The sequence below is a fragment of the Electrophorus electricus genome, chromosome 14 (assembly GCF_041902795.1).
Source record: "Electrophorus electricus isolate QZ-2024a chromosome 14, ASM4190279v1, whole genome shotgun sequence".
Classification (NCBI taxonomy): Eukaryota; Metazoa; Chordata; class Actinopteri; order Gymnotiformes; family Gymnotidae; genus Electrophorus; species Electrophorus electricus.
The window spans coordinates 13,091,799-13,101,176 of NC_137510.1; the positions used below are offsets into that span (position 1 = coordinate 13,091,799).

General features: G+C 35.6%; 2 protein-coding genes across 6 annotated transcripts; both read left to right on the top strand.

The window, feature by feature from the left end:
• The first annotated feature begins 2 nt into the window (after positions 1–2).
• LOC118242173 (uncharacterized) lies at positions 3–3,541 on the top strand. Of its 2 annotated transcripts, none has more exons than XM_081697009.1 (4): positions 3–371; positions 728–780; positions 1,149–1,272; positions 1,598–3,541. In XM_081697009.1, exons 1-4 carry the CDS (start codon positions 86–88, stop codon positions 2,641–2,643), a joined length of 1,509 nt encoding a protein of 502 aa, XP_081553135.1. In that variant the 5' UTR covers positions 3–85; the 3' UTR covers positions 2,644–3,541. The 2 variants fall into 2 exon arrangements, with proteins under 2 accessions (XP_081553135.1, XP_035386979.1); XM_035531086.2 differs by having other exon boundaries at positions 1,149–1,230; positions 1,598–3,523.
• Positions 3,542–4,170: 629 nt separating this feature from the next.
• On the top strand, positions 4,171–9,375 carry LOC113572529 (uncharacterized). 4 transcript variants are annotated; one of them, XM_035531087.2, is made up of 4 exons: positions 4,171–4,588; positions 6,476–6,537; positions 6,739–6,817; positions 7,039–9,375. In XM_035531087.2, exons 1-4 carry the CDS (start codon positions 4,330–4,332, stop codon positions 7,746–7,748), a joined length of 1,110 nt encoding a protein of 369 aa, XP_035386980.1. In that variant the 5' UTR covers positions 4,171–4,329; the 3' UTR covers positions 7,749–9,375. The 4 variants fall into 4 exon arrangements, with proteins under 4 accessions (XP_035386980.1, XP_035386981.1, XP_035386982.1 ...); XM_035531088.2 differs by having other exon boundaries at positions 7,042–9,375; XM_035531089.2 differs by having other exon boundaries at positions 7,078–9,375.
• The last annotated feature ends 3 nt before the right edge of the window (positions 9,376–9,378 follow it).

A 9,378-nucleotide genomic window follows, 5' to 3' on the forward strand; every position in this document is an offset into this window, starting at 1 on the left:
AGGTGGAGACTAAAAAAAAAAAAGTATCTTTGCTGTATGACCTGTATATACAAATTTGTTCTTAATTCTTTACTGTATAATAAAGATGGCGATGGATGACACACAGTTTCATGTTCAGCTTACGGCTATCCTAGATACGCTGTTGAAAAAAGCTGTTACAGATATCTGCGCGCTTGCTGACAAGTGGAATTCTTCTTTGCAAATGGAAATAACCCTGAGCAAATCCGAGAACGAGGATTTAAAGCGCAAACTGCAGATTATGGAGGAGAATCTCTCGCACAGAGTGGGATTGAATGGGTTTGGAGAAAATCCGAACACAAATACCAAACTCTCACAGAGCGGTAGTGCGGATTGTTTTAAAAAACTCTACGGTCAGTGGCTAGTGAATGTTCTCTTCCATCGTTTTACTGTACAAACGTAGCTAGAATCCGAACCATCCTACACGGCTCAGAATATGTAGGCAGAGCTTAATGAAGATATATATATATATATATATATATATATATATATATATATATATATATATATATATATAATGTGTGTGTGTGTGTGTGTGTGTATATATATATATATATATATATATATATATATATATATATATATATATATATATATATAATGTATGTATGTATGTGTGTGTGTGTGTATATGTATATGTATGTGTGTGTGAGAGAGAGATGAAGAAAGAGAACATATTCATATATATGTATAAATTCATTTCCTTCAGAGTGTGGACAAAGGACAGTGGAGAGTGAAAGGTATCCTAAAGGAGGTCAATGGGTAGGTATTTGTCATTCTGAATGCTGTCATTGGAAAATCTAAAATTATAATATTTTTAGAGCTTTTGTGTATTGCTGACTTCACAAAACAGGTAAATTGGTATTCTATGCATATGTAGATGTGATTCTTTTTTTTTTTTTTTGCTTATTTGATTAAGCCATTATGTTTCTTCTTATTACATTCCTATCTTTTATGTCCTCATAAACACAAGGTGTTGTAATCTTTGGAAAACTAGGAATCATACAATATGATAACTTCTGAAATTATCACAGATCTTCTACAAATTCTGTCTTTGTGTCTGAAGCTTTTTGTGCAAGTCCTGTTTTTTTTCCTGCATATTTTTTCCATCTTACTGTTTGGTCTTGTAGGACTGGAGCCCTGTGTTGGCAGGAATAAAAGAGGAAGAGATGGAGATATCCATTACTGGAAGAGCAGAGGGTAGACTGGATGGTAAGATCAGAACTAAGAATGTTAGCTGCTTTTCAATATCAGGTCAGAAAACTCCAATTATCTACTTATTCATCAATTATTTTTGTCCTTTATTTGTCAATTGATTGGCTTACATAATTTATTTAAACTGATAATTTCATATATGTTTTTTTGTAATTCAAAAAGAGTTTTCAAATGTTAATAAACCCTACATTTTGGAAGTGCCCATGTAGCAATGAGTTTACCATTAAGATAATATGAAATTTGATAGCAAAACAAAAACCCAGGCTCTCCATCAAAGTAGCATAGATGTCACATTACATTGTTTGCAGTGATTGGTTGTTGAAAAATTATGTAACAAGTGCATGTGCTTCTTTCTTGCCCACAGCATCCACTGATATAGTTCATACTATTCATCATACACATACAAACCACCACATTTCAGAACTCAAGACTGAATCTGAGAGCATTACTGAGCATGGGTCCCAAAACCCAGAAGCTGAGTGCAATGAAGGCATCACCGTAGACTGTGAAGATGAGACTCAGGACTCTGTGGCTGAGGATGGAGAGCATAAGGCTGAGCATCAGAGCACTCAAAATATCCAACTCTCTCCAACAACAGAAGGGAGCGAAGAAGAGGAGGAGGAGGAGGAGGAGGAGGAGGTATCAGAGGGGGGGGATGATGAGAGAACCAACGTGCAAGAACAGTGTGATATCTCACACTTAGTGACACCTAGTCTACTTGACGACACAGCTTTGTTTAACTCAGAATCTACTAGCTCAAATTGCAATGTACTTGTAATACTGGAAGGAAATGCTGACCTATCCACACCAGCCTCAAAAACTAAACATTCTGATGCATCTGAGACAACTGTTGGTCATTCCAGTGGTAAGAAAAAGAAAGGACCTAGATTTATTTGCAATATCTGTGAAAAAAGTCTTTCATCAAAATATTCACTTACTGTTCATTACACACTACATACTGGAGATAGACCATATGCCTGTGCTCAGTGTGGAAAGAGATTTGTTAACAAAACTAACCTACAGATCCACCAGAATATCCACACAGGTGCAAAACCATATGTCTGCACTCTCTGTCCAAAGTCATTTAGTGATCCAAGCCCTTTTGGAAGACATAAAAGGATGCACAGCAGAGAATTACAACAGAGCAACCACAGTCCAAAATGTAAATTTATTTGTAATATCTGTGGGAAAAGCCTTTCAACAAAACAAGGATTAACGTACCACCTTACAATGCATACTGGCGGAAGGCCCTTTACTTGTACTTGGTGTGGGAAAAGTTTTGTTCAAAAACATAACTTAAAAATTCATCAGAATATCCACACTGGTGCAAAACCCTATGCCTGCACACTGTGCTCAAAGTCATTTGCTGACCCCAGCAGTCTTAAAAAACATAAAAGACTGCACATGTAGTAGGTATCAAAAAATTAGTTGCAAATAACAGGAGTGGACTAATACATTTGGAATTTCAGAAAACTGACATGACATTTTAAAACAAATCATGCACTGTAGAAAGGCAACATTCAATGATGCCTTAAAGTTTAAGGACAGTGATCTCAAAGTTTACAAACTTGTAAGGTTAGCCAATTAAAAATATATGGTGCATTTAATTTTATTTTCATAGTTGTGAACTGTTTGATGTTATAATTTTAATTAAAGTTATCTTGTAAAGTGTTTGAAAACTTAAGATCACATGGGCTTGGAGTTGACCTAGAACCTTTGGGCATGTAAATATAGTAAATATATAAATATATATTTTAAATTATGTATTGCTCTGTATCAGTGCCCTTTGATAAAGTGCTGCAGTGCTCCTAGAGTATGGAGTATGAAAATTAAAAAAATTGATCAAATGTATGACAAGGTGGCAATAAATAAAATGAAAATTGAATATTCACAGTAAAATTTCTGTTCAATAATTATTGCAATTATGTAATTATATGCATATAAATGTATGTATTTATTTCGGGGATTGCTGGAGTCTTGAAATGAAACCTTACTTTCGCCCTACCCTATACTATACTCCCTGTACAGTTAATGTGTGTATATAAAGGTCTATGGACTGTATGACTAAATATACAGTCTATGGCCTTGTCTACCTAACCGTACGTTCTCACTAGCAGCCAAGTTGCTGATGTCCCCCCACGTTTGTCTGTTGTGGGCGCGCTCGAGGCTGCTCGTGTTGTTGTGTGTGGGCGTGTACACTGTGTAGCTCCCGATAAGCAAATGTGAAATAAATGCATCTTAACCTTAAACCGTATATACTATAGACTATACTTACTATACATAAAGTTTATGTTTAGGGAGTGGATGCTTGTGACGTCAGACAATGCCTGTCTGTGATTGGTCCTAGAAATCAGCTGGACCCAATTACTTAGACTGTCCGGTTATAAAAATTTACATAAATCTGAAAAAAAGTTAAACTCGCGTTTTCCCGGTTAGTATTCGATTGCTCTAGACCGCAGACGCTGCGCTTTCCAGAACACTCGCTTTATGTTGAAAAATTACAATTTCTGGCGAAAGTGACATTTTCAAATCTTATTGTATGTCAGTCTGTGGTGTCATGGAAGTATATAAAAATGGCACGTTTCATTTAAACTCACTTAAAATGTCTATTTTTATTTATTGCCACATTAACACATATTTAATTTTGACCACAAAAAACCCTCCATACTTGAGTACTGACGTAGAATAGTATTTTAGACATATTTGCTGTACAAAACATTTGGTTAAAAATATGAAACGGGATTATTGTTGTACGCAAATTAGGCGTGAATGTGAAAGTCCACATAACACAATATCGACACTACACCAGAAAAAGAAGAATCTTAAAGTTGGCGTTCTTACTCGTTTTCTTCATAAATGTATATATGAATATATAGTATGATATTCTTTCAGTTGCTGCGTCTCCCATCCAGCAGATGTCGGTAACCATAAGAGTGGGTGAAAGCGAAACAATCATCGAAGAATATCCCAACAGCGGAATCTGACGTCTTGTTGACTGAAGCTAATTGTCACCTGTTAGCGAAATACCTGTTGTTGGAAAATATATTAATTGTGATATTTTTTCTTTATTCAGTGGAGAGTGATCGATTAAAAAGTATGGTTGATTCACATTTTCAGGTTCAGCTTACAGCTGTTCTAGAGGTATTGATGAAATCAGCAGTCGCCGACATTTGCGCTCTGACGGACAACTGGTTTAGGTCTTTACAGATGGAAATAATTAGAAGCAAGAAGGAAAACGAGGAGTTAAGGCAGAAGTTATACATAATGGAACAATTTCCGCCTGAACCTGAGCTGGAGAATGAGATCACCAAAGGTGGGAAAGCTGGCACTGGCAGTGAAATGACAAATTCCGCCGGTTAGTACCCTGCTCACCAATATGAAACTTTTGCTAACTAGCGAGTCTAGTTTGGACATGGCACTTTGTTTGTGCTTTTAACTAGCTAATTTGGTGTTTGAGCTAGCTAGCGTTACCTAACTATCTATCGTGCGTGCACTAAACCTTGTTTTTCTGGCCACTTTCTTGACAAAGGATGTATGCTAGTTAGATAACTAGCTAACTAGTTATGTATTTCACAGAAAATACGAGTGTCAACAGCACTTCAACAGGTAACGTAGGTTAGCTAGATAGTTAACTTGTAACCGAATTATAAATTTGGCGTTATCTTACCCTAGTCGGTACTTTCCTTTAACTGGACATTTTAAAAGGTTGGATAGTAACTTTAAAACGTACATATCTTGCAACAAACATTATAAGATTGGTGGCTGGATTTAACTATTGTTTTCTAGGTAATCATTTTAAAAAATCATCTTGGTTGACTCTGCTAATTTAACAAAACTGAAGAATTTTTCACTCACGTAAAATCTTTATTTCGATGTTTATGGCTCCCATTTCCAGTCACCACTGCTATTGTGCTGTCCACATTTTGTAATAGAACTTTAAAAAAAAAAAAGTTGACTGGGAAGGTTTCATCTGCAGAGGCACCAGAAGTGAATCAACATTTAGATGGTACATAAAGCTATATAACAGGACAATTTCATGTTGTAGTTATATGACTGCATATTACAATGGTAATTGCAGTAACTTATTGGTGACCACATTGTGATTGTTTAAAATTCCAATGAACAATCATAAATTCCTTAGTATACCTTGGATCCCATATCTTCATTTGTACATGCAGGATACAAATAAAGACATGATTTGATGTGATCAGTTAACAAGTAGTAGATTAAGCAGCTAAGATGGACGTGTAAATCTCAGTCATAACATAACAACAGAACAGGATCTTGTGGAGTGTCAGAGTTGAATGAAACACTCTTGAGGTTCTAGGGATATTCTGATGATATCAATAGGATGATCTGATATTGGCTCCTGCTTCTGAAAAAAAAAAAGGTTGGGGATACAGACCTAAATTACTTTTCAGAATGGTGAAAGAAGACAGTCTTGCTGTTATATATGAGTAAAGAACTGGGTTGACTCAAAATCTATATGACGTGACTATCAACGGATAAAGTTTACCCCAAATTTTTAATTTATTTTTTTTTAAAGAATGCCTATCCTAGACAGCTGTACAAACCTTCATGCATTAAGCATGCGTGAAATGTATGCCAGAAAACGTTTTAAAGTAAAAGTGGCCTGCTGAAATCAAAGGTCACCTCTGAGTACACTTGGAAAATTTCCTTTGGGAAATTTTATTGGGAAAGTATTATCTTCTCTTATAAGCGTACGTTCTGTCACTAGAAGTTTCCTACTAAGGACTGTATATTTATAGTGAAAAGGCACATGGAAAGACCAAAAGATGTCCTTATTGTAATCACACCATTAGTAGTAAGAACCTTCAGAAGAATAGATGCATAGGAATGGTGTCAAAAGCGAGTAGTGTGATAATTATCTTCTCTTATAAGCGTACGTTCTGTCACTAGAAGTTTCCTACTAAGGACTGTATATTTATAGTGAAAAGGCACATGGAAAGACCAAAAGATGTCCTTTTTGTAATCACACCATTAGTAGTAAGAACCTTCAGAAGAATAGATGCATAGGAATGGTGTCAAAAGCGAGTAGTGTGATAATTATTCGGAATGGCACGAAATTTTAGAAAATTATAAAAATCAAAAGATTCTCCAATCATATTTAATACACATCCCTACAACACATGCCACATTTTAATGAAATCTGTTGGTGGACTGCTAAACATTTTATTTTGATCAACGGATTTTCACTCATCACTGCTTGTCTATTCTGCAGAGGCTAAAAGAATGGCTAGAAACTCAGCAGCTGAGTCTGCAACACCCAGAAGAGGACATTCGGTGGGTGAATTTAGATAATTGGGGTACTGATTTATATTTAATTAAATAAACTAATTATAATATTCATATTGTAAATGATTATATCCATGTATAATATTTATATAATATTATTATAGGATTGTCAGTTAGTACTCAGTATAAGACATAGCACATTTGTTCTGACTCTGACCATGATTTTTCTCTGCTCTTATCATTGTAAAGAAGTTGGGCCTGATACTAGGAGTGAAAGCAGAGATGATGGACAGATCTGCTAATGAAAGAGTGGAGCAAAGCCTGGATGGTAACAGCAAAGCAAATACAAAAATTGGCCTTAGAATATCATGCCACCATTTGTAACATTTCAAAAGGACTATTTAAATTACTGTTTAGAAAATAAGTAATGCATGTATGGCATTGGTAACTTTGTCACAGTATTACAGTGTTGCAGTATATTTTCTATGCTTGACTAAATGGAAGCTTTTAATCACAGTATAAACAACCTTCTTGATTCTCCTTTCTCAGCAGAATCCAGTGATGTAGTTTATGCTCCTGTTTGCATAGAACCAGAAATAAGATGCCCACTTTATGACATCAGTCCTGACCTCAAGACTGAACCAGAGAAGGTGCAACATGATCTTCAAAACTCTGTAGTGGCATGTGGTACAGATGTCCATGGTTACTGTGAAGATGAGACGGAGGAGACTGTATTGCTGACTGGAGAGTGTGAAACAGAAAGCAGTCAACACTTCCCTCAGCCTAAAAGAGAAGAGGAAGAGTTTGACATCTCCTGCTTGCTGACATCTGATTTGCAGCATAATTCCACACATCTGCTTAGAGACACTAATGCAGAAATGATAAACTCAGACTATAGAATGTCCTTAAATTTAGCCAGAGACTTTAATTTCATGGTGACATCTCCAAATGCTAAGCATTTAAATTTTCTGGAAAGAACCAGTATTTCTCTGACGTGTGAGAAACAGAAAGGAAAAAAATATACTTGTAATGTATGTGGCAAAAAACTTTCAACAAAATACTCATTTGCTGCTCACTACAGATTGCATACCAAGGAGAAACCCTTTACATGTGCACAGTGTGGAAAAAGATTTGCCAAGAAATTTAACCTAGATATCCACTACAATGTCCACACTGGAGCAAAACCCTATGCCTGTACACTCTGCCCCAAGATGTTTGCTGACCCCAGTGCTTTTGGACGCCATAAGAGAACACACTAAAAAAGAACACCTATAACTGTGAATGTTTGTAATGTGGACAGTACTCACTTATTACTTAGTACTCTTTAATTTGCACACTGCAGAGAGTTGAATGGGTTTTGTTCATAAAATTGCACTACAGATTTATTACCATGTCTACAGTGGACCTAAACATTATTTAGCATTTCTCTGTCAAGTGTCTTATGCTAACCTAAGCTTTCTTAAAAACAAAAGGACTGACGAACAGAAATTACCACAGAGGAAGCATAACCACATCACTACACTACCTGAGTTTAAATAAGTTATTATGCCTCAGCTAATGTACCCAGTAGTTTCCATTTCCATTTGAAAAAGACAAAAATGTACCACAAACATTTTAAATGTAAACAAATGAATCCTTTAAAATGTTAACAGGTATTAACCCTAAAGCAGTATCTCAACATTTTCAACCCAATCCCAGTCTCTAGCATCCATACTGTATTGTATTATTAACAGTCAATAATTTCAGTATGATTCCCAGTCCTTGGCTATGAATGGAAAAGAACTCCAGATAAATCAGAAGCCTAATGGCAGTTGTTGGTCTCTTAAGTTTTCTATTATTTTCAAAGTACAGTGAAATGTGTTAAAACTATTGTCTCTGGAAATTCACTTTAAGGAAACTTGGAGGATAGTCATATTTCTTTTTGTTTATTGACCATATTTGTGCATACGTTTCCAAATAGTTGGCATGTAGTTTCTCAATACTGAAGCTTTCGGCAAAGTGCTATGTGATTATAAATGAAGAGAATCAGTTTTCATAGAGTAGGTGTTGGAAATAGCAGAAATCGGGGTGGAAGGTTAGGTTAGTTATTTGATATTGGCTCTTGCTTCTTTTTGTGTGTGTGTAGTTTGAAGAAAATGCATTAGTTTTCTTTTATTACCCCCTAAGTTACTGATGCATGAACATTAGCTAAGAAACATTTTATATTGTAAGAAAATGTACTAAATGCACCAAAAGTAAATTATTCTGACTAAATGTGTGTTTATCAAACATTCTATGCATTTGCTTGTTACCAAAAAGTGCTCTATTAGATTGAAAGTCTAGTTCCTTTAGAGGCCATTTGAGTACAGTGAATTCGTCATGTTAGAGGAACCAATTTGAGATCATTTGAGCCATCACATGGTGTGTTATCCTGCTTGAAGTAGCCATTAACAGAAGAAAATATTTAGCTGACGCTTTTATCCAAAGTAACTTACAATTCTGAATGATCACAAATTGAGCAACTGAGGGTAAAGGGCCCCAACAGTGGCAACCTGCTTGTCAAGTACCTTAAACTCTGAGCTACCACTGCCCCCATGTGGTAACAATAAGTAATGAATGCAGTAAGTCTGGGACACGGCTGCAGTTCTAAAACAAATATATCGAACTTATGTTTGCAAGGTTTTCTTTGTTAAAGTAAACACAAATGGAGTTTTGGGAATATGGCAGATCTTTAATTGGGGGCTATACAGTTCATTGACATACACTGGATGTCCTGAAGAAAAGTACTCTTGCCTTCAAATGTTTACATTTAAGAAATGTTAATACAATAACAATTTTATATATGTGTGCATGTGTGTGTAAGAGAGAGATTGATTAATATAACTTATTTATAATATCTGTCCAAACATG

What these genes read in the sequence shown, in the direction of transcription:
- LOC118242173 (XM_081697009.1), top strand. Translation starts at nt 86, where the DNA reads ATGGCGATGGATGACACACAGTTTCATGTTCAGCTTACGGCTATCCTA. An exon ending in TTGTTTTAAAAAACTCTACG is followed by an intron (nt 372 to 727) that starts GTCAGTGGCTAG and finishes CATTTCCTTCAG; the next exon opens with AGTGTGGACAAAGGACAGTG. An exon ending in TAGCTGCTTTTCAATATCAG is followed by an intron (nt 1,273 to 1,597) that starts GTCAGAAAACTC and finishes TCTTGCCCACAG; the next exon opens with CATCCACTGATATAGTTCAT.
- LOC113572529 (XM_035531087.2), top strand. Translation starts at nt 4,330, where the DNA reads ATGGTTGATTCACATTTTCAGGTTCAGCTTACAGCTGTTCTAGAGGTA. An exon ending in TGAAATGACAAATTCCGCCG is followed by an intron (nt 4,589 to 6,475) that starts GTTAGTACCCTG and finishes TCTATTCTGCAG; the next exon opens with AGGCTAAAAGAATGGCTAGA. An exon ending in CACCCAGAAGAGGACATTCG is followed by an intron (nt 6,538 to 6,738) that starts GTGGGTGAATTT and finishes ATCATTGTAAAG; the next exon opens with AAGTTGGGCCTGATACTAGG.